The 23,903-nt window shown below is 35.3% G+C and overlaps 1 protein-coding gene across 2 annotated transcripts in view; it reads right to left on the bottom strand.

Moving 5' to 3' along the window:
- LOC102964317 (serine/threonine-protein kinase TNNI3K) overlaps positions 1-23,903 on the bottom strand; it is a 288,998-nt gene that overhangs the window by 192,612 nt on the left and 72,483 nt on the right. For both annotated transcript variants that reach the window (XM_042997580.1, XM_042997581.1), the window contains exon 7: positions 6,288-6,386. In XM_042997580.1, coding sequence (XP_042853514.1) covers positions 6,288-6,386 — 99 coding nt within the window. The remainder of the gene's footprint in view (positions 1-6,287; positions 6,387-23,903) is intronic.

Raw genomic sequence — 23,903 nt, 5'->3', positions numbered from 1 at the left:
CCATTCATTGAAATTAGTATCAAAAGTCAAACAATGAAGCAAAGCTTTCAAAAACATGGAAGAAGACATATCATTAAATACTTCTCTTAGATTATTTTTACCTGAAAATAACAGCAAATCTTAACTAAATTGGCCTAGACAATAAGGAATTTATTATTGTATCACCTCACAAGAAGTCAAAAATTGGAGCAATTTCAAGGTTGGATCTTCAGTGTACATAAATAATCCTCTCTAAAGTCACTCATAATCTGCCCTGAACCACCTTTTCCAAAGCTGTCTTCTGGCTAAAGCCAGCAGTATTTACTTGATTCTTCATTTTCACAGCAAATCCATGCATAGGTCACTGATGGCCATCTTGTTACCGGAGTTCTGGGTTCTTTTCTGAATTTATGAATAAATGGGACATAGCTGAACTATCAGCATCTTCCTCAATTAGCTGAGATCCACACCCAAAGGAAGAGAGAGATATGGAATGTTATTCAACTTAGGAGTCTTCCAGGGATTGTTACAGGTAATTCATAGGATTTCTTTTTTTTTTTTTTTTTAACATTTTATTTATTTTTGAGACAGGGAGAGACAGAGCATGAACAGGGGAGGGTCAGAGAGAGGGAGACACAGAATCTGAAACAGGCTCCAGGCTCTGAGCTGTCAGCACAGAACCCGACGTGGGGCTCGAACTCACGGACCGTGAGATCATGACCTGAGCCGAAGTCGGCCGCTTAACCGACTGAGCCACCCAGGCGCCCCTCATAGGATTTCTTTAAATTATTTATAATATCTACTTATTACTTATTATTAATCTTAAGTAATTATTATACTACTTATTATACTACTTATTTATAATAAGTTATAAATAATATATTAAATAATAATATTACTTATTACTTATATATCTTCTTACTACTTATTATTTCCAAATAATTTCTCCAAGTCTGACATTGTCTCTTCTGGGAATTGCAGAAGTCATTATAATGATCTCAAGAGGTAAATTAGAGGTAAGTTTGTGCCATCAAAATAACAGTTATGGGAGAAGCCCTCAACTGACCTGACAACTTAAGTGTTACCATAAAAGTGAATTCAAACTCTAAAACTATTTTGACTTTCTATGTGGCAGCAAACAGACATGTTTTGAACAGAAAACTGTCAAGAATATGGTACATATTTGATAGAAATTCTAGGCAAAAAAAAAAAAAATTAGCAGTATCGGATATAGAAAAACATCCTATTGAGTGTAGTAGGTAAAGAATAAGGGTTCTAAAGTCAGGCTTCTTTTTATTAGCTATGTCACTTTTAATAAATTATATGACCTTTCAAAACTTCAGTTTATTCATTGCTGAAATGGGAATCACAATAGTTCTACTTCATAGAGTTGTTATGAGGATTAAATAAGTTATTACATGTAAAGCACTTACGAAAGTGTCTGGTACTCATTAAATATTAGCAGAAGTGGTAGCACAAATGTGTAACATGTGTATTTTATCCATTTGTTGGCTAATGGGCAGACCAATACTTGATTCAGGAAAAATTGGAGCAGTAAAAGTTAGTCTCAAGAACTGTGCATTCCTAAGCAGATACTTCCATTTACAAAGACTCCATAAATTCTGATTATGTGACTTTATAATGGACAGCTTTAAACTATCTTTGGAATCGATTGCCTATTAAGCACTATTATTATATACCTAGGAAATATTGCTCTTGGTCCAAAACATCTACTCTTCCACTTAAAAATAAGTAAATAAACAAATGGCAAGGAACATGGAACATTAGGCACATTTATATATCGAAAGTACCATTCTCCTGTCAGCATATTTTAGCAAATGACAATAGCATCCATAAATTACTTATGTGCTGTCTTTGCACACAGAAAGTGAGTCCCTTATCATAAAAAGGCCATCCACATTTTAGCATAATTTTATAAGACTGTGACTATATATTCAGGGAAAGTAAACAAATTTAGCTCTCCATCCAACATGCATAGAAGCTCTTTATATTTCTGTGGGTGAGGAGGTTAATCACCAAAGAGGATGACTCTACAAATAATATGCATTGTGTATATCCTGTTTCTGCCTAAAGTCAGAAAAGTACGGATTTTTTTCATCATCTGGGCTTTTAGACCCTGTGCTTTCAAAAGCATTTTCAGTGCCCAGCTCTCCAGTACACTCCAGTGCACTTTGAGCAGCACATCAAATGAAATGAGAAATCTTTCCTAGCTATAGGTCACGCTTCACAGGTCTGAGAGTGTCCAAGCATATGCCAGCTAGCAAAGAAATAAAGGCACAATGACTAGAAGAGCACAGAGACACAAGTAAGTTTGATTTTTAACTTGGGATCCTGAGGCAGTGCAATGGCATGACCTCTACAAAGGTAAAAAGGTATAATTTTACTCCATAATTGAGTAAGACTAGAGATGTAGAGATATAAAGTGAGGAAGAGTGAAAATGGGATGTGAAAAGAAGAGTTAAGTTTTGGTTATCCAATTACATTTGTTATTTCTGTTTTATTTGGGTCAGTTTAGTTTCCTAAGGATAGCTAATTGGCGATGTTTGAAAGTAGCACATACAAATTTTGTCTTTCAATATGTTAAGGTTAAAATCAATGGGCTTATTTTGTCCTGGGAGGTGTGTCACATAGGCTTTCTTTTCTGGAGACAATTTGATTTTTAACTCATTAGGCATTTACCTCTTTAGAAAACAGTTTGACCATTCCGTAAGATGTTAAACATAGTGTTAACACATGAGCATCAATTCCACTCTAGATATACCCAAGAGAAATGCAAACAGATGTCCATATCAAAACTTGTACATGATGTGGGCATGGGGCGGGGGGGAAATGGGTGAAATAGATAAAGGAGATTAAGAACATGCTTATCTTGTTGAGAACTCAGAAATGTATAGAATTGTTGAATCATCGTATCATACACCCAAAACTAACATAACACTGTATGTTAATCATATGTGAATAAAAAAAAATTAGAATGTTCAAAGCACCATATTCAAAATAGCCAAAAAATGGAAAAAATACAAATATCCATCAACTGATGAATGGATAAATAAAACCTGGCATATCCATACAACAAAATAGTATGCCACACTAAAAAGCAAGGAGGTACTGGTATAACGCTATAAAGTTGATGAATCTTTTTTTTTTTTTTAATGTTTATCCATTTTCTGAGAGACATAGCGTGAGTGGGGGAAGTGCAGGGAGGGAAACACAGAATCAGAAGCAGGCTCCAGGCTCCAAGCCGTCAGCACAGAGCCCAACACCAGGCTCAAACTTAAAAACCGTGATATCATGACCTGAGCTGAAGTGGGCTGCTTAACTGACTAGCAACACAGGTGCCCCTAAAGTTGATGAATCTTAAAAACGTGCTAAGTGAAAGAAGTCAGTCACAAAAGACCATGTGTTGTATGACTGCATTTATAGGGAGTCTCCAGAAGGTAAATCTATAGAAACAGAAAGAATATTAGTATTTTCCTCAGGCTGGAAGAAAGAAGTTGGGAAGAAGGTGGAAGTAAGTGTTGTTTCTGGGGGTAATGGCTTCATTCAATTAATTGTGATGATGGTTGCGCAACTTTGAATATACTAAAGCCATTGAATTACACAATTTAAATTGATGATTTATATCTTTCTTTTTTTAATATAAAATTTATTGCCAAATTGGTTTCCATACAACACCCAGTGCTCATCCCAACAGGTGCCCTCCTCAATGCCCATCACCCACCCACCCCCACTCTCCCACCCCCCATCAACCCTCAGTTTATTCTCAGTTTTTAAGAGTTTCTTATGGTTTGGCTCTCTCCCTAAGTTTTTTTTTTTCCTTCCCCTTTCCCGTGGTCTTCTGTTAAGTTTCTCAGGATCCACATAAGAATGAAAACATATGATATCTGTCTTTCTCTGTATGACTTATTTCACTTAGCATAACACTCTCCAGTTCCATCCACGTTGCTACAAAAGGCCGTATTTCATTCTTTCTCATTGCCAAGTAGTATTCCATTGTGTATATAAACCACAATTTCTTTATATCTCAATAAAGTTAACAATTTTAAAAAAAATCAATGCACTTGGGAGTTAGAGCACTAGGCCTTGAATAACTAGCCCTACCCCTCAAGCAAATTTCCTCGACTTTCTGATTTGTCTCACTGATAGAAAACAAATAAGAAGAGGCTCTTAGGTACAACAGAATAACTATAGGCTTTGGGATCAGACAGACCTCAATATGTATTCCAGCTCTTCTAATTAACTGTGTGACTCTGGCATGCTACTTGACCTGAGTGAGCCCTTGCATATCATTGGCAAGAGGGGGAAAATAATAGTTAACTTTAGGATTGTGGAAAAATCATACACACACAAAATAATCCACATAAACTTCCTGTCCCATAGTATGAGCTCACTCACATGGTAACTCATTAAGTTCATTAGGTTTCCGTGAAGGTCAAATGAAACTATTCATTGAATGAAGGCACACTATAAACTTTATAGCATTCTATATATATTATTATTTTATTACAGAATATCAAATTTTAAAATAATTACCTGTTATATAATTATATATCTAAAGCAAATTATATTTAAAGCACATTCAGTGATTGCTTTTTATTTTTTATTTTTATTTTCAATTTTAATTTTTTAATATAATTTATTGTCAAGTTGGCTAACATACAGTGTATACAGCATGCTCTTGGTTTTAGGGGTAGATTCCTGTGATTCATCACTTACATACAACACTCAGTGCTCATCCTAACAAGTGCCCTCCTCAATGCCCATCACCCGTTTTCGCCTCACCCCTGGCCCCCATCAATCCTCGCTTTGTTCTCTGTATTTAAGAGTCTCTTATGGTTTGCTTCCTTCCCTCTCTGTTTGTAACTATTTTCCCCCTTCCCTTCCCCCATGATCTTTTGTTAAGTTTCTCAAGTTCCACATATGAGTGAAAACATATGATATGTCTTTCTCTGACTGACTTATTTCACTTAGCATAATACCCTCCAGTTCCATCCACGTTGTTGCAAATGGCAGGATTTCATTCTTCCTCATTGCCAAGTAGTATTCCATTGTATATATAAGTATTTTTTTTAATGTTTATTATTTTTGAGAGAGAGAGAGAGAGAGAGAGAGAAAGAGAGAGAGAGAGACAGTATGAGTGGGGGAGGGGCAGAAAGAGAGGGAGACACAGAATCCAAAGCAGTCACCAGGCTCTGTCTGAGCTGTCAGCACTATGCCTGATGCAGGGCTGGAACTCACAGACCGCGAGATCATGACCTGAGCTGAAGTTGGATGCTTAACTGACTGAGCCACCCAGGCGCCCCTAGTGACTGTTTTTTAAATTTTTCTAGGTTATTCCATGTATTAATTTCCCACTGCTGCAAATCACCACAAATTTATTGGATTAAAACAGCACAGATTATTCTCTTAAAAGTTCTGGTGTTCAGAAGTCTAAAACCAAGGTGTTGGCAGGTTGTATTCCTTCTGGAGGCTTTCATTTCCTTGCATTTTCAGCTTCTACAGGCTGCCTGCATTCCTTAGCTTGTTACCCCTTCTAGCATCACTCTAACCTCTTACATTCACTGACACTTAGGTTTCCTGCTCCTTATTATAAGAACCCTTGTGATTATATCAGGTCCACCCAGATAATGCCAGCCTAATTTCCCCAACTCGAGATCTTTAACTTGATCACATCTGCTAAATCCTTTTTAGGGTAACATTCACAGGTTCTGAAAATTAAAGCATGAACATATTTTGGGGGATATTTTCAGTCTACCACATTCCAGGACAGTAGAAAAAAAAGAAGCCCAGTTTTTGAAAGACACATTTTTTCATAAAGGAAGGTCTTTATGATTTGTTTTATTGTTATTGCACTAGTATCATCATAGTGACAGTTATTGAGAATTTGCCAAACACTTGAAATTAATATCTCATCATATCCACAACCCTATGGGTAGGCACTATTAATATGTTCTCCATTTTACAGATGAAGAAACTGAAGATCAGGGAGATGATATAATCTACACATGGTCACAAAGCTAGGAATTTTTCAAGTACAGGCTGGGTGATTCCTGGGAGTGTACACTTACTGTAGTGCCTCCCTTGGGTACTGAAACAGTTAATGAAAATGAATCGCTTGGCAGGTGCAATGTTTCTATGCATCTATCAGATCCTCAAGGTGGAACTGATGATAATATGGCAAAAATAATCCAAAGGATAGCTTAAATATTCCTTCTTTGAGGCTAGGGCAGTTCCACAAAAGCCTGGAATGGTTCCCCAGCCTTTGGAAATCCTACCATCAGACATACCTGTTCATGTCCATAGTATGCTGCAATGTGCAATGGAGTGAAAAAAACTGCATCTTGAACATTGACATTTGCTCCATGTTGCAGCAGGACATCAGCAACCTGGACAAGAAAGAGAGCTCAGGTAAGACCTTTATTTGGGGCATCTGCCTATCAAAATTCATTTTACAACCACCAGGTACAACTCTTCTTCAGGAATCACCATCCAGGATGAGTTTTCTTCCATCTCCCTTCTCTGAAATCTCCAATGGCTGCTTTTGTACAGAAAATGAAGACCAAATCCCTTACTGTGGCTTCCAAAGGTCTCCTCAATCTGGCATTATCCTTTAAATGTATTCCCCATTATTCTCTTTCTTAAACTCAATAATGTAGTAAGATTGCATTCCATTTCCTGCTCCTTTGAGTCTTGGATCACATCATTTCCTCAGCCAGGAATTATCTGCTGCCCAATCTACAGATATTTAAACCCAAGCTAATTACCTTCTACTCCCAGTTTTCTTTGATTTTCCTCCCTTCATTGCCAACTGACTTTCTGAATTTGTCTTCCTTCTTCTTAAATCTCATGTAACTTTCTTTCATGCCACATAGAATATAAAAAAATTATATACATGTCTTTTCATCTCTACTAAAGAATAAATCCTTTAAGGACAAAATACGTCACATTCATCTTTATAATCCTACCCTGGCATGTTTCCATGCAAATAGTAATCATTCCAAAGTTTATTGAATGAATGAGTGAATGAGTGAATGAATGAATGAGCAAGTAAAAAACACTACCAGGAGCTGTTGGGCAACTGTCTTCATGGAAAATTACAGATTGCCAACAAATCTGCTATCCCTTCAGATTTCTTCTCCTCTCAAAGACCTATCTCTATGTCTCACTTCTCTGGAAAATTGTTTAGAATCATTTCCTTCAGATGTGTTCATTTTTATTGTAGATTTTCCTAATGCACTATCTACTTGTCATGTGGTAAAATAATATACATTTGGGAACATTTTCAAAAGTCTGTTAGACTTAGGAGAGAAAACAGGAAGATAAGATCTAAAAGCTCAAATGACTTATGTTCTAACAACTCTTCCGTTCCAATAAACAAATTGCGTCCTTAGTCAAGTTTCCTTTCCTGTTTGAATCATAGCCTTTCAGAACTGGAGAGGCACCATGGACAGACATTACGTATCAAACCCCTATGTTTGAAAGAGAAAGAAATTGAAAATGAGAGGAAGTAGAAAATTTCTCAAAGTCATGGAGCAATTGTCAGCACAGAAATGAATCTTTAGGCTCTTGCTTGACCTCTGTGTCTGAGTGCTCCATAGTTTTAAATAGTTCATTCACTCAATCATCCATTTATTCATGCATCAATACACAATTTATTGAGCATGTATGAGCTAAAACTGTTGTTTTACATGTTTATTCTCAAAATTTATTCAATCACTAGAATAACATTAGAAGTGATTGACATACAAAAAAGGAATTCTTGTTGGGCCATTTGAAATTTCTGCTGGGTTCAAAAATATAAACAGGTGTATAGGCTTCTATACATTCCCGGAATTATGCTTTTGCTGATATTTGGGTATTGCTAACTAATGATCCATAGAATACATAATATATACAATGAATTGTTTTTCTAATAACAAATCAAAAGCACAGTTAATATTTAATATTTATTGAGGATATATTATGTGTCAGACCCTGCACTAAGTGCATAAATGGTAATTGGAGTGTCCTGTTTCACACAAAACACAGAAATATAGGTGCTACTCTTCCATTTTAAAGGTGAAGAAACTAAGCCTCATGAACTCAGTTAAGTTCCTACAGCTAGTAAAGGGCAGAACCGGAATTCAAATCTAGGTTCTCATTGATTTTAAACATTTTCCATCAGGCTCCTCCTGTGACCTTGACCTCATTAAGGCTAACCTTTAAGTAAATGAACTGACTCAAACCCAGATGAGAGGAAACTTTCTCTCAGTAGAAGCTCTGTAGATTCAGCTTGGAAATGAATACCAGAGCCATTTACATAAAGCGTGTCATATCTTAGACTTCACATGCCTGAGAGTTCAATCTTAGGAACCTTTACAGAAGGTCACAAAAGATCAAGTAAATGAAGCTTTTTACAATTTCTCTTATTTTAAATATAGCATAAAATAAAGTAGACAGCATGCATTTTTATTGTAATAGGGACTCTCCAATGTTAACATATAGAGCCAATTTCTTAGGCATGGTTCCAGAACTTACTTTCATTTTAAAAGATAACAGCTCTTAGGCTTCAATAAGTGGTCCAAAGCAAACTTTTTTCCTCCTAAGTTTGCACTTATCCAGTCATTCAGAAGGTCAATCTTTTGGCTGAAACTTCATTAATTATGGAGTGCTGGCCTCCTGAGAAACTGTCAAAATGTAAGTCTTAATGCAACCACACAGAGTCATTATTGAACTGTAGGCTTTATTTAGTTTGTTTTAAAATTTAAGGAAATATTTAACTATTGAGAGCAATGTACACTGGAATTATCTGAAAAATGTTATATGTTACTTATATGAGTAGAATGCTCTTATTGATTTTTATGACTTTTGGAGTCATATGGGGAGAGTATCTCTTGGCATATGGGATATGGCATATATTATGGGAATGTAATGTATTGTGATGTACAAATATGTCTGTCATGTGGCTAAGACAAATACACTTGTATTAGCATTTAGCCTGGAACATATATGTATCAGATCATTTTATCCATGCTTCCCTTCTCTCGAACTTGAAAAAGTTGGTAAAGCAATTTCACTTGCTTTCTGAAGCCCCATAAAGTCACAGTCTAAATCTATTTATTTGCCACTATGCTAAGTATATGATAGACACCCAAATAATTGTTCAATTGGTCTGTATTTCTGGTAAAAAAAGTATATATTATGAAATACATTAATTTTGATATATAATGATATACAAGAAATTGTATATCATCATTTATAAGGGAATTTATATATTAACAATTAGGACTCAATTATATGATAGAAATTTTAAATAATTCAATTCAATAATTGATCACTTATTTTAAATTAATATTTAGCAAACCCCCATGCCTTCTCCATGCCAGGAACTGTGATTAGAGTTTTATATGTATACATTATCTCATTAAGATTTTTGCAAGGCAGGGGCACCTGGGTGGCTCAGTTGGTTAGGCGTCTGACTTTGGCTCAGGTCATGATCTCACAGTTAGTGAGTTTGAGCCCCATGTTGGGCTCTGTGCTGTCAGCTCAAAGCCTGGAGCCTGTTTTGGATTCTGTGTTTCTCTCTTTCTCTGCTCCTCCCGCACTCATGCTCTGTCTCTCTCTCTCTCAAATAAATGTTAAAAAGAATTAAAAACATTTTTTGCAGGGCACAAAATTATTGGCTTAAGATTTTTTGATAAAATACAGTTTTGATTTTTTTCCTTGAAAGCAGTATCAAAACTACTAGTGAAATCGTAAAGTAGAAAAAAGTGTTATCACAGAAAGAATATCTTAATAATCTTTAAACACTTTAAGGAAGTGAACTGTATTATATTTAGATTTGTATACCTGACATATATGTCAGTATTATTATTATGATTAAAGGAATGATACTCAAATATGGTCTGGTAACTAGGTACATTTTCCTGATTGAAGGATAAATACCAAAAAGTGCTTCCCATTAAGTACTTGTTTTATGAGCATAGAAAGTTGATCCTTATTATTTTAAGAGCTCCTGATTATTTTGATACTAGGAATTACTATATATATTATACTTTACAGATATTTTTATTTACCAGTTAACTCACCAAAAGATCAAAGTGGAGCCTCTTCGATTTTCAGGCTGTAATTTAAACATGTATTTGTACATTCTGCTCTTTTTCCTAGAAAGCCTCCCTTCTCTTTCTCTGCCTGTCATATAACCACTCTCAAGATCAAGCTTATATTCTTTTTTTTTAATTTTAAAAATGTTTTATTTATTTTTGAGACAGAGAGAGAAAGAACATGAGCAGGGGAGGGGCAGAAAGAGAGGGAGACAGAATCCTTAGCAGACTCCAGGTGCTGAGCTGACAGCACAGAGACTGATGCGGGGCTTGAACCCACAAACCGTGAGACCCGAGCCAAAGTTGGACACTTAACCAACTGAGTCACTCCGGCGCCCCTGATCAAGCTCATGTTCTTCAAGAGAAGTTCCTACAAATACTTTACCATATTGATCATTTCTTTCTCTGAATGATTCTAATACTTATCCTCACAACTTAACCTTCCCATTAATTATCACTGGGGTAAACCACTATTATACAAAATCTTAAAGTTTTATTTTCCTGTTCTAAACGTGCCTCAGTGAAGTGTAAAAAGTTTGGACTTCAGGAAAAATAATTTGTCACTGCAATTTAATCGTAACTAAAATAGCCAGTGCTTACAATTTAAAATTCTAGAGACATGCAGAAGAATGAAACTGGACCACTTTCTTATACCATACGCCAAAATAAGTTCAAAATGGATGCAAGGTCTAAATGTAAGACAGGAAACCATCAAAATCCTACAGGAGAAAACAGGCAGCACCTCTTTGACCTTGGCCACATCAACTTCTTACTAGATATGTCTCTAGAGGCAAGGGAAACAAAAGCAAAAATGAACTATTGGGACCTCATCAAGATAAACAGTTTCTGAAAAGTGAAGGAAACAATCAACAAAATTGAAAGGCAATCAATAGAATAGGAGAAGATATTTGGAAATGACACATACAATACAGGATTAGTATCCAAAATCTATAAAGAAATTATCAAACTCAACACCAAAAAACAAATTATCCAGTGAGCAAATGGGCAGAAGACATGAATAGGCACTTTTCCAAAGAAGACACCCAGATGGCTAGTAGATACATGAAGATGCTTAATATCACTCATCATCAGGAAAATACAAATCAAAACCACAATGAGGTACCTCATGCCTGTCAGAGTTGCTAAAATTAACCACCCAAGAAACAACAGATGTTGATAAGGGTGCAGAGAAAGGGGAACACTTTTGCATTGTTGGTGCAGCCACTCTGGAGAACAGTATGGAGGTTCCTCAAAAAATTAAAAACAGAACTACCCTATGACCTAGCAATTGCACTATAGTAGGTATTTAACCAAAGGACACAGGTGTGCTGTTTTGAAGGAGCACAGAACCCCAATGTTTATAGCAGTGGTATCAACAATAGCCAAATTATGGAAAGAGGCCAGAAGTCTATCAACTGACAAATGGATAAAAAATCTGTGTTTTATTATATATATGTGTGTGTGTGTGTGTGTGTGTGTGTGTGTATGTATATATATATATATATATATATATATATATATATATATATATATAATGGAATATTATCTGGCAATCAAAAAGAATGAAATCTTTCCATTTGCAACTCCATGGATGGAACTAGAGTGTACCATGCTCAGCAAAATAAGTCAGTCAGAGAAAGACAAATATCATATTATTTCATTCATGTGTGGAATTTAAGAAACACAACAGATGAACATAGGGGATGGGAAGGAAAAATAAGATAAAAAGATAGAGGGAGGCAAACCATAAAAGACTTAAATACAGAGAACAAAGTGAGAGTTGCTGGAGGGGAGGTAGGTGGGGGGTGGGCTAAATGGGTGATGGGCATTAAGGAGGGTACTTGTTGGGATGAGCACTGGGTGTTATATGGCAGTGATGAATCACTGGGTTCTACTATTGAAACCAGTACTACACTGTATGTTAACTAACTTGAATTCAAATTAAAAAATAAAATAAATTAAAATTCCAGAGATGCTAAAAGAATGTCCATAAGAGTAAGGCCCTTATTGTTCTTGCTTGCTGAATACTTCTCCTACAGTGTGACTTTAACTTATTTGACTTGGTCTCATTTAGCACCCCCTCTATACTTCATTTTATGAAAGCCATTGATAGCAATGAAGAGAAAAAAAGATCATATCAAGAGGAAATAAATGTCCCAGGGGAAAGAAGTAAAATAAGGTAAATTCTGAATGGAATAAAATGGCAATCAATGTCAGTTGAAATTGTCAAAGTTCAATATAGTGTCTTATACCAAGTAGATGTTCAGTAAATATCTATACTTTTAAATTAAAATTTTCTTTGCTTTAAGTGGTATCATTTTCCATGACTTTTTGTAGTCTTCCTCAAATTAAAAAAAGAAAATTAACATTTATTTATTTTTGAGAGTGACGGAGTGTGAGCAGGGGAGGGGCAGAGAGAGGGAGACGCAGGTTCCAGGCTCTGAGCTGTGGCAGAGCCCAACGCGGGACTTGAACTCATGAACTGTGAGATTGTGACCTGAGCCAAAGTCAGACACTTAACCAACTGAGCTGCCCAGGGGCCCCTGTAGTGTTCCTCAAATTTATGTCTATACTGATGTATAGTTTATTTATAGGATTTATAGTTTATTTAAAGCCATAATTTTTACTTCAGTATGGCTTTATCTACACTTTATAATTGAGACTTACAGAAAGCAGAATCATGAGACTATATTAGGATAATACCCATTTCCATTTATTGGAAAATCTGTATCGGCAAAACTTTAGAGGAAAATGTTTTTTTTCTTTTTAGTTTTTACTTTAATTCCAGTTAGTTAACATAGAGTATTATATTAGTTTTGGATGCACCATATAGTGATTCAACAATTCTATACATTACTCAGAGCTCATCACACAAGTGTGCTCTTTAATCCTCATCACCTATTTAAAGTATCCCCCCACCCATTCCCATCTGGTAACCATCCATTTGTTCTCTATAGTTAAGAGTCTGGTTCTTGGGTTACCTAACCCCATCTCTTTTCCCCTTTGCTCATTTGTTTGGTTTCTTATTAGAGAAATCATATGATACTTGTCTTTCTTTGACTGATTTATTTCACTTAGCATTATACTCTCTAGCTCCATCCACGTCTTGCACTGTTGGTAGGGATGCAAACTGGTGCAGCCACTGTGGGAAACAGTATGGAGCTTCCGCAAAAACATAAAAATAGAAATATCTTATGATCCAGTAATTGCACTACTGGATATTTACCCCCCAAATACAAAAACACTAATCCAAAGGGGTACATGCACCCCTATGTTTATAGCAGTGTTATTTACAATAGAGGAAAATGTTTTCTAAAGTCTATGCTTCATGAATTCAAAATGATCCCAGAGACATTAACATGCAAGTTGATTTAGATTGGTATTTCCCAGTTATTTCCTTTTTTAAAAAAATTTCTAACATTCAACAACCAGTTTTCAATTATGTCCCCTTGAACCATTGCCCTCTCTCCTAAACTTTACAGACAATCTTCTTTTAAAACTAGTCCATACTTTTTGTCCACATTTCCTCACCTCCTATTCATTCCTCATCCCACTACAATTTGGCTTTAGACCTCGCCACTTTAGTAAAATTTCTGTGTAAAATGACATCAAAGGCCTCCTAATTGCCCATTCCAACAGATACCTTTTAGTCTTTTCCTTATTTTATTATTTATTTTACTATTTGTCTGCTCCTTGAGATTCTATTCTCCCTTGGGTTGATTGACATTGTAGTCATTGAGTCTGCTCCCTACCCCTCTGCGAACTTATTATTATTCCTCTATAGAGGTGACTGTTCATCTCTTAAGTGTTTCTGAAGTGTTGCTTTTTCCTTACTGACAACTGTTTCATTGTGTTTCTTTTTGATCTCTTGTTGAAGTTAATATACACAAAGCACTTAGCACAATACTTGGTACATAATAGTAAGTATTCAATAAGTGGTAGCTATCAGCCATCTTGCAGTATACATTCTCTGGTTGATCCCATCTACTACTACTACTACTACACCTCTCTCCAGTTATATGTGTTTTTCCCAGACTTCCTTTAACATAAGACCTACCTCCTTTGGCAACCACTATTCCTGTTATGTATTTCCACTCTATTTCCCAACCACTTTTTGTCTGGGAGGATAGAGCCCCCCTGCACTGATCTCTTTGTCACTTACACTTTGATTCTTGTAAAAGTGAATGAAGCACTAGAAGACAAAGGGAACTAGTATTTATTGAATGGGTACTTTGAGAATATCTATGAGCTAAATGAGAATACCTGTTTCAGTTAATGCTTATAGCAATCTCATGGAATTTTATTAATAGTCTCACTTTAAAAATAAGAATAATGAAGTTCAGAATTATACAGCTTGTAAGGAAAAACACCAAAGTTTAAATTTAGGTCTATGGAAGTTCAAAGCACCATACTATCCCCTGCTGTTTTTCTTCTTATGTGTGTTATTATTTGTGGTCAGTTAGCAATTCCTCGCTACCTTATACAGTCCTGCAGAAAGGTGTAGCTCTTGGTAGTTATTACCCTCAAGGATTTTCAAACATGGTCAAACAGCCAGGATGTGAGTAAGATTGATTCTCGCTATGTAATCATTTGCAGTCAACTAAAAAACAAATGAAATAAAATTTATTCTAAGTAGGAGTTGTTTGTTAGGAATCTTAAAGAGTATTATATACTTCAGCAGGGAGTTAGAATTTTTTCTAAAATTTTTCCTTACAGGAACTCACCAAGAGACTTTAAGTAAGAGTAAAATATATTCTGATTTGCATCTTAAAATGACCTGTCTAGTAATAGTATAGCAATGACTGAAGAAGGAGCAAGATTGGAAGCAGGGTAATCAGTTAGCAAGGTCCTATAGTAAAAAGAGAGAGGTAAGGATAAAATGAGCCGAGGTAGCAGTAGTGGCTTGGAAATGGGGAGTGGGCTTTAGAGATAATTAGGATGGTGGCATCATATGACTCAGCAGATGAGACTGGGGACGGTGAGAGATGATGAGAAATTGTTAACAAATGATGTCTTTAAAAGAAGAAGCCTCTTAGGGGAGATGAGTGTGAAGATAAAACTTTATCTTCTTCATGAATTTATGAAGTGAGAACATTACCTACAGTTTCTGTCTCTCAGATTAATCACTTGTAATAGCCAATTTCTCCCAAATCCCCTTGACAGTTCACTGTGTTCTTATCCAATACCATAAGGTGTCTCGATTGGGGCCAATCTTTCAATCAAGATGTGAACATAATTCTCAAATTTTCAAACAACTACCAAAAATTATGTTAATTAAAGATACCAATAATTGCTTATCCATTTGTATTGAAGGCTTATATTACTTAGAAAACATTTCAGATAGTAGCATTTTCTTTAGATTTAATAAGCATTTCTTTTGGCTTTATGCTCTATTTTCTGTAAAGTTTTCTATTTTTAAATATGTACACTCATTTCTTGACATCTACTACAAATGTTAGGTGAGAACTCTCTATCATGTAGTCACTGAGTTTTTCTCTTATAATATTTGCTGAATATTTTTGTAATGACTTTTTTTTTACCTGACATACCTCTAATTAAATATTTGAGTACAAAAACTTATTGGAAAATAGTTTCTTCAGGCTGTCACAGAAATGAGGTTCTCTTATGTGATCTTTCTCTTATTATCTAAGGTTAAAATTAAATTTGGTCTGAAAATTACTTAGAAAATGATTCCACAAGATAATATTATCAAAGAAATTAAAGGGAAGCTCCATATTCTTAAGTTGTAGAAATAGAGCTGAAGCATATATTAACTTATATACATATAAAAAAAAAGAATTCATCAATCCTATAAATGTATCACTTCTCAGGAAATGATGAGAGCATAAGTAGAAAAGCTGATATATGAAAAACAGTAATGAGAAGCAGTGAGGTCAAGGCTGGAGATACAAGTGGTATCATTTTATGAAAGTAATAATTGAAACCAGGAGATAACATCACTTCCGTAAGGTAAAAGGAGATATTTATGGGATATTTACTGCTAAAAAGTGATAATAAAGGGAGCCAGAAAAGGGAGAAGTCATCTAAGAAAGAAAAAGAGAACAAAGGAATGCTTATTAAGGAAGTCCATGGAAGAGATAGTTTTAAGAAAAGAGGGACAAAATTTTCTAAGCCTTCCAGCTAATCATCCTCTTGCTATGCTATTTTCTTCTTTATAAATACACTTCTTCTTCTTCTTCATCTTCTTTTTTTTTTTTTTTTGCAGCATTTCCTTATGTAAGGGTCTTATTTTAAAATCCTTGGCTGAGAAAACAGGCTTTCAACATTTACTCTGTTATGAATATATCATGTTTTATGCATTTCAAAAGCCGCAATTTTTTTTCTTGTGAGATTTACTTATGTAGCTTGCCAAAGGCCCAACATTTTTCATTATAGTCCAATTGTGGAGACTTGAAAATTGTAGTAACATTTAGGTTTCCTCTCACTAATGTTCCTCCCTGCATGTTCATACCCTGGACATCCTAACTATGGAGTGCAGGTACCATATGACAACCAGGTTTCTCATGACTTTTATTCTCCAGCCCAAGTCACCTGTTCCTCCATTTTTCACTCTTCTGCCAAAGTATTTTGAATATAAATGATTTACCTCCACTTGAAAAATCAACTTCTAAATTATACTTTGAAGGTGAGTTGTAGTCAACTAATAGAACATAAGAAGGGACACATAAAGATTTTGGCTCTTATACAAGACTAAGTAATAACAATCCTCCTAAAAATGATATCAATGATTAATTTCCAGCATCATCAACAGTAAAGTCTCAGGCTCAAGGATTAGTCCTGTTATGAGCACAATATATGAAATATTTAGTGTTCCCCTTTGTGAGCTTTTTCATTAATTCAGAAACTCACTATCAGATGAACTGCAAGATACTACCTTAATTCATATTAGAACAGCAGATGTGGGTAATTAATTGCAACCTAATGGCTCTTCATTTTACAATATAATTGAAAATGTTGGTCTGTAATAACTTAGAAAAAGCAACACAATGAAATTGATAAATCCACAGTTGTAAAAATGTTTTAATGGATTATGAAGCACTAAACATTGACAGGTATAGAAATCAATTATAGATAATTTTCTTTCTAGAGAAGGACTTTATTAAAATGAAGAACACACATCATCTAGTCAAAGACCTATTATCAGGACAGAAAACAGTAGGCATAGCGATGGTAAATACATTAACCATTCCATTGGTCATGTTAAACTAAGATAAATACAGAGTGGCTAATAATAGAAGCCTACAATGAAAATAAAAAGAAACGCAGTGTCAAATCTGCCCAAGTAGTTTTGGCTTCAGAAACAGAAAGGGCCAAGAAATAACTGTGGATGAGACTCAAGCCCAGACTTTTCTAAATCCCATAACATGGCTAGCTAATGGCAGAATCTGAATACAAAGCAGCTCAGGCAGGCTGGTTCCAGAGCCCACAGGCCTAACCACCACACTATACTATATTGCTACAGCCAGAAACCATTGCTCTAGGATCCCAGTTTTTCAGACATTTCAAACAATATGTTTCCAAACTTTTATTTATGAATTCAGAACTGAGCATAGGTACTATGACAGAATTGGGTGGAGTGGCACCTGGGGGTTAGGGGCATGGGCCTAGCACTCTCCTTCTTTCCTTGTATGACATCTGAGGCACTACTAAAACCCTAGGTATCCAGAGAATGCATACTGGAAATTATCATTCCATAAAAGAAAGCTGCTAGTTTTTAGAGAATAAAACTGCCACCACATTGACTTGCTAGACCTTCTGCTCCTAGGAGAAAACTGGGCCACAGAACATGAGTATAGCATTATGCCAAATTTCCTGGGTTAACAGAGTGTATCTTCCAAACAGACACATAATCTCTCTTTGAATCCATGTCTGTATATATTTGCTATTGTCTTTGAGAAAATATAAGTGGTATTGACTATATATGAGGATAAGTAGTTCTTTTGTGTGTGGGCTTGACATAATTTCTCATTTATCATGAAAAGAACAGGGCAAAGGAATACCAATTCCAAGATTACATTACAAAAAGACTGTGATTTCATTTTACTTGCTTACTCTAGATCTCTCCATCACTCTCTCTCATGGGAGCCAGACGTCTTACTGTGAGCTTTACTATGCATAGGATCACATGGCAAGGCACTGATGTCTCAGGATAACAGCCAGAGGGGATCTAAGCCTGTCAACATCTATGTGAGTGACCATGAAAGTGGATTCTCTCCTTTTTTGGTTTTTGAACTAATCACAGCCCCACCTGACACCCTGTGAAAGACCCTAAGCCAGGGGACCCAGCTAAAACTGAAATTCCTGAACTCCAGTAACTGCACAATAATAAATATTTGTTGTTTTAGACCACAAAGTTTTGGGGTAAGAGTTTACATAGCAATAATTAACTAATATACTATTGTGCCTCTCAGTTCATTACTAAAAACACCCAGGTCAGAACTGACTTCATTACTGTCCATTTGTGAGTATTATAAGAAAAGAAACAGTTCAAAGCAACAAATAGTTTTAAGCACCTAGGTATTCTAAGTATTCTGCTGCATTCTAGGGGTCAAAGGTAAATTAATTGCTCAAAAGCAGTATATAAGTCAGTGGAAGAAACAAAAGTAATGATGGTATAAGGTAACTATGGATTTCATGGAGATAATGTATGGGGTATCATAACATGAGACAAAGGGCACAAGTTATAAACTCAGTCTGAGGAAGATAGAGAAAGCTATAGAGGAGAAATGTAAATATGGGACTTGAAGTAGGAGTTCACAAAACAGAAAAGATCAATCACTTAATTCGTTCATCTCTCAAACTTTTCTTGATCATCCAGTAGTACCTAGCACAGAACACATATTGACCAAAGTCTATTATTTCTTAAAATCTAGATCAAAGCTTACTGGCCTCATGAAATCCTTTTACACCTCTGGGCTCATTGAACTAATTATCAAGACATGTGATTAAATAGCCTGATAGTTTTAGAATCACATGGAGGATCATAAAAAGAATTCATTACAGATAATCTCCCCAAAATTACTGATACTACAAATCTGCATTTTAAAAAAGAGACTTTGAGACTTCCTTTTCATCCAATATGGAGTAACAGAGACTAGTGTGGAGAAGCCAAGGTGGCTACAGAGTTCATAAGACAGAGTACCTGAGACAAGAGAGTAACAAGAGAACTACAAAGATCTGGAGGGAGCACCCTTCCACCCAGAAGATTAAGCTGAGCATTGATCAGTGTGTGCATGTCAAGAAATACTACTGACTGGGAAAAGAACCAATAAAGGAGATTAGTGGCAATAATTTTCAGTGATCACGCAAGTCCAGGGATAATGCCTACCCCTACCACCCAGACTGGAAAAACCTCATGATTCATAGGACACTAGGTAAAATACTCTAAGAGGCTTCCCTCAAAAGTTGGCTATTAGCCTTACACTGAGCACTACTCTAGTCCCACCAAGCAATTGTAAAAGCTAGACCTAAATGGACCAAATTATTTCCAAGTAAGATAACTGTATCCCACTAGAACTGGAGAGGTTGTCTTAAGACTATATATAGGAATTAAAGAATGTCTACCACCACCACCTAACAACATAAAATTTGTAATATCCAGAATCCAATCAGAAATTAACAGGAATTCAAAGAGGCAGGAAAATGTGACTTATAATAAAAAGAAACAATAATCGATCAAAACTGCCCCCAAATTGATACACATGTTAAGAATGTTCAAACAAGAACAATAAAATAGTTATTAAAACTATTCCATAGGATAAGGAAGTACAATCATGAAAGATACAAAAACTACCAAAATTATATTTCTAGAGATGCAAGTTATATTATGGGAGATAAAAATGCACTAGAGGGGATTAGTAGCATATTAGATATTACAGAGGAAAAGATTACTAAACTTGAAGATATAGCAGTAGAAACTCTACAAAATGAAATATGGAGAGAAAAGAGAATTTAAGAAAAATGAAAAGAGTATCACCGAGGTTATGGACAACACCAAACAGCCTAATGTGTATGTAATTAGAGGGGAGACAGAAAAAAGTATTAAAGAAATAACGGCAGAAAATCTTCCAAAGTTGAAAACCACAAATTCATAGATGCAAGAAACTCGATGAATCCTGAATATAAGAAAGATGAGAAAACTATATCAAAATAAATGTAAAATAAGCACATGAAAACATTCTTAACTCATTGGGCATTAGGGAAATGTAAATTAAAATCATAATAAGGCATCACTGCATATGTATTAGAATGGTTAAAATTTTAAAAGAGTGAATATTCTAAGTGTTGGTGAGGATATGGAGAAATTAGAACTCTCATACACTGCTGATAGGAATGTAAAATAGTGTAACAGTTTGTCAAACACTTTGGAAACAGTTTTTTTTTAATTTCTTGAAGAGTTATATTAATTAACCAAATGATCCAGCCATTCTACTCTTAGATATGTGTGCAAGATGAATAAAAGTATATGTCCATACATGTCATTGCAGCTTTCCTTATAATCACTAAAAACTAGAAAAAAACTTAAGTGCCCATCAGTCAGTGGATAGATAAATATTGTGGCAAATTCAAATGGTAGAATACTACGCACTGACTGGAGACATTATTTGATAATTTATCATGAAATGAACTTTTTAAAATTTCACACTTATTTATCTTCAACATTTTTACCTCCCATTCTACATAAAGCTACGTACAATGGTCTTCCATTATTCATTGTTCCCCATCATAATGAACTGGAAATCTGTCATTTAGTTGTTGACACCAGAAACCTAGAAGTCTTTGTTGGTACCATCTTCTCCTAAAACCCCCTCATATGTAATCCATCACTAAAATAATTTGATTTTATTCTCTAAATATTTTGCAAATCTGTTCTTGTCCCAACCTTTACGAATACCACCTGCATTCAGTCACTCATTATAGATTATTGCCTCCTAATACAACCCCCTGCATAGATTCTTCTAATTTAGTTTATTTTTAACATCTCAACCAAAGTTATTTTCTCAGAATGGAAATCTGATAACATTACCACTTCTTAATGACTTCTCCTTACTCTTAGGAGACAGAACTCCTTAACTCAGTTTATCATCCAACCTACGGAAATTTTGAGAGTAAAGGGAAGTTCGCTTAATTACACCAGGCCAACGGGAATAGACCCAGACAGGAATAGACCCAGACAGGAATAGACCCAGGACTTTCCTGAGGCATCAGGCATATGTTGTCACACTACAAATAAGTCTCTTAGTTACCTGACCCCTAACTTTTTTCTCCAGGTTATTCCTTTTCCATCACATCCCCTGGCTCTCTCTTAGTTCCAAACACACACTCTTTTACTGTCTCCTTGCTGTATTTCCTACAGTCAGAAAGCTTTTACACATAGAATTTCCACTGCTGGAAAGCTCTCCCTGTCTCAATTTCTCAGTTGTGAACTAGAGATAGTGATTTTATGTATTTTGGACAGTTACTTTAAGGATTCAGAGTTAATATACATAAACCACTTAGTACATAGCACTAAAGGTAATTCTCATTACTATCACTGGTACTATTTCTTCCTCTCTTTACTTGGTTAACATCTACTTTAGGTCCTTGAGTTATAAACCTAATTATCAGTTCCTCAGAGATTCTCTCCTAACTTCCATGACAATTGACATATTCATTCAACAAATATTGTATGTCTACTATGTGCCAGGCAGGCCCTGTGCTAGGAACTGATAATAGAGAGAAAAGAACAACAAAATCTGTCTTTTTTGAGCTGATATTTTAGTATAGGAAACAGACAGTAAAGCAAAGTAAATAAACAATAGGCTACTATATAGTGATCAGTGCCAGAGAAAAATAAAGGAGGGAATAGATTAGGATACCAGAGATTTGAGGTTTCAGTTTAAAATAGGATGATCTCATAGTCCATGGGTTCAAGTCCCGTGTGGGGCTCTGTGCTGACAGCTCAGAGACTGGAGCCTGCTTTGGATTCTGTGTCTCCCTCTCTCTCTGCCCCTCCCTCACTCACTGTCTATCTGTCTCAAAAATAAACCTTTTTAAAAAATTTTAATGTTTATTTATCTTTGAGACAGAGAGGGAGACGCACACAGAGTGTGAGCAGGGAGGAGCAGAGAGAGAGAGAGGGAGACACAGAATCTGAAACAGGCTCCAGGCTCTGAGCTGTCAGCACAGAGCCTGATACGGGGCTCAAACTCACCAACTGTGAGATCATGACCCGAGCCAAAGTCAGGCGCTTAACCAACAGAGCCACCCAGGCGCCCCTCTCTCAAAAATAAACTAAAGAAAGAAATTATAAAATAGGATGGTCTGGGAAGATCTTATTGATAAAGTTACATTTGAACCAGGATCTTAAGAAGATAAGAAGGTAAAATAGTCCGTTACTAAGAGCCATGTAGACAGAAAGAAGAACAGTGCAAAGGTGCTAAGGCAAGAGCATTCCTGGTATGTTCAAGGAACTTAAGGTGGATGAAGAATGAATATGAAAAGAGTATTACAGTTAGGTAGGAAATGAGAACTTTTGCTCTGACTGATATGGGAGGCTTTTTGGGGAGAGCAGAAGAGTGACAGGATCTGATATACATTTTAAAAGACTCACTCAGTCTGCTTTGCCAGAGAATAGGTTGAAGGGAAAACAGTAGAAGGGAGACCAAATTACCCTCTTTTAGGCATGGCACCTTTGGTGATCTTCATAGCTCTTATTAAGTGGCAATTTTATGGGTGATTATATGATTATTTGATTTCCTTTTTTTTCCTGCTAGATCTTAAACTCCATGAGGCTACGAACTGTACATAATTCTACTCATTATTAAATTACCAGTATCAAACATAGATTTTATAACCTATTAATTCCTCAATAAATATTTGTTGAATAATTGAGTGAAAGAAGAATGTATATTATTATGTTCCAATTTCTTATTTCTTTAACAGATTGCAAGCTCCTAGGTGATATTCAAATTTATGATTTATGCTTTTTTCAATTTCTATCACAACTAGACTATAAATGCTCAGTAAATACTTAGTAACTTGATTTGTTCTTCCCTGGTCAACTTTCACATCTTCTACACTATAAATATTCTTGAAGAAAAACTTGTAGAATCACAAAATAAAACTTCTAAAAGTCGAGATAAACTTTAAAAAGCCTAAACAAGGAACACGAACTCTTAAGGTTTACATATTGCCAGAAACTATGAAACTCACACAAGGGAAAACCAATGATGGATTTTTTTTCTTGTCTTTTGGGAAATAAGACTTGATAATAGAAGTTTATTTATAATCATAGTTGCAAAATTGCCTCTAGGAAAGCAATAATAATGGGGCAAGTTATCTTGTTTCCTTATAACTCCAATTTAAAATAAGAAAAACTAAACTAAAACTCGGTCATACTTGTCAAAAATATACTGAGAGAACCAAAGCTACAGTATTTACCAATCAAGTTTCAGTCCAGTTTACTAACACTGTTATATAAAAATGTAGGCATTAATTGGATGACTGAAATGTGCAACAATAATACATTTTTTTGTGCTTGGGAATACTTGATAAATTTTAAATACACAATAAATACATTATTCATTCTCTAGTGGTTCTTTGCTGGACTAAAACGTATATAATGTTTTAAATACCATGTTTAGAAATAGTATTTAAACTAGGCTAATAATAGAGTCTTCACTATCTCTGATTACTTTTTCTTCTCAAAAGACACCTTTATTTGCAAAATTGCTATTATGAGCTCTCTTTCACTATGTGTCAAATTCCCATTACTAAATCAAAACAGAACCTAATTTCTTTCCGTGAACAATTTGTATG

The sequence above is a fragment of the Panthera tigris genome, chromosome C1, assembly GCF_018350195.1.
Source record: "Panthera tigris isolate Pti1 chromosome C1, P.tigris_Pti1_mat1.1, whole genome shotgun sequence".
In the NCBI taxonomy this organism is placed as follows: domain Eukaryota; kingdom Metazoa; phylum Chordata; class Mammalia; order Carnivora; family Felidae; genus Panthera; species Panthera tigris.
Note: the sequence above shows the minus strand (reverse complement) of the source record. Positions and strands in the feature narration are given on the sequence as shown.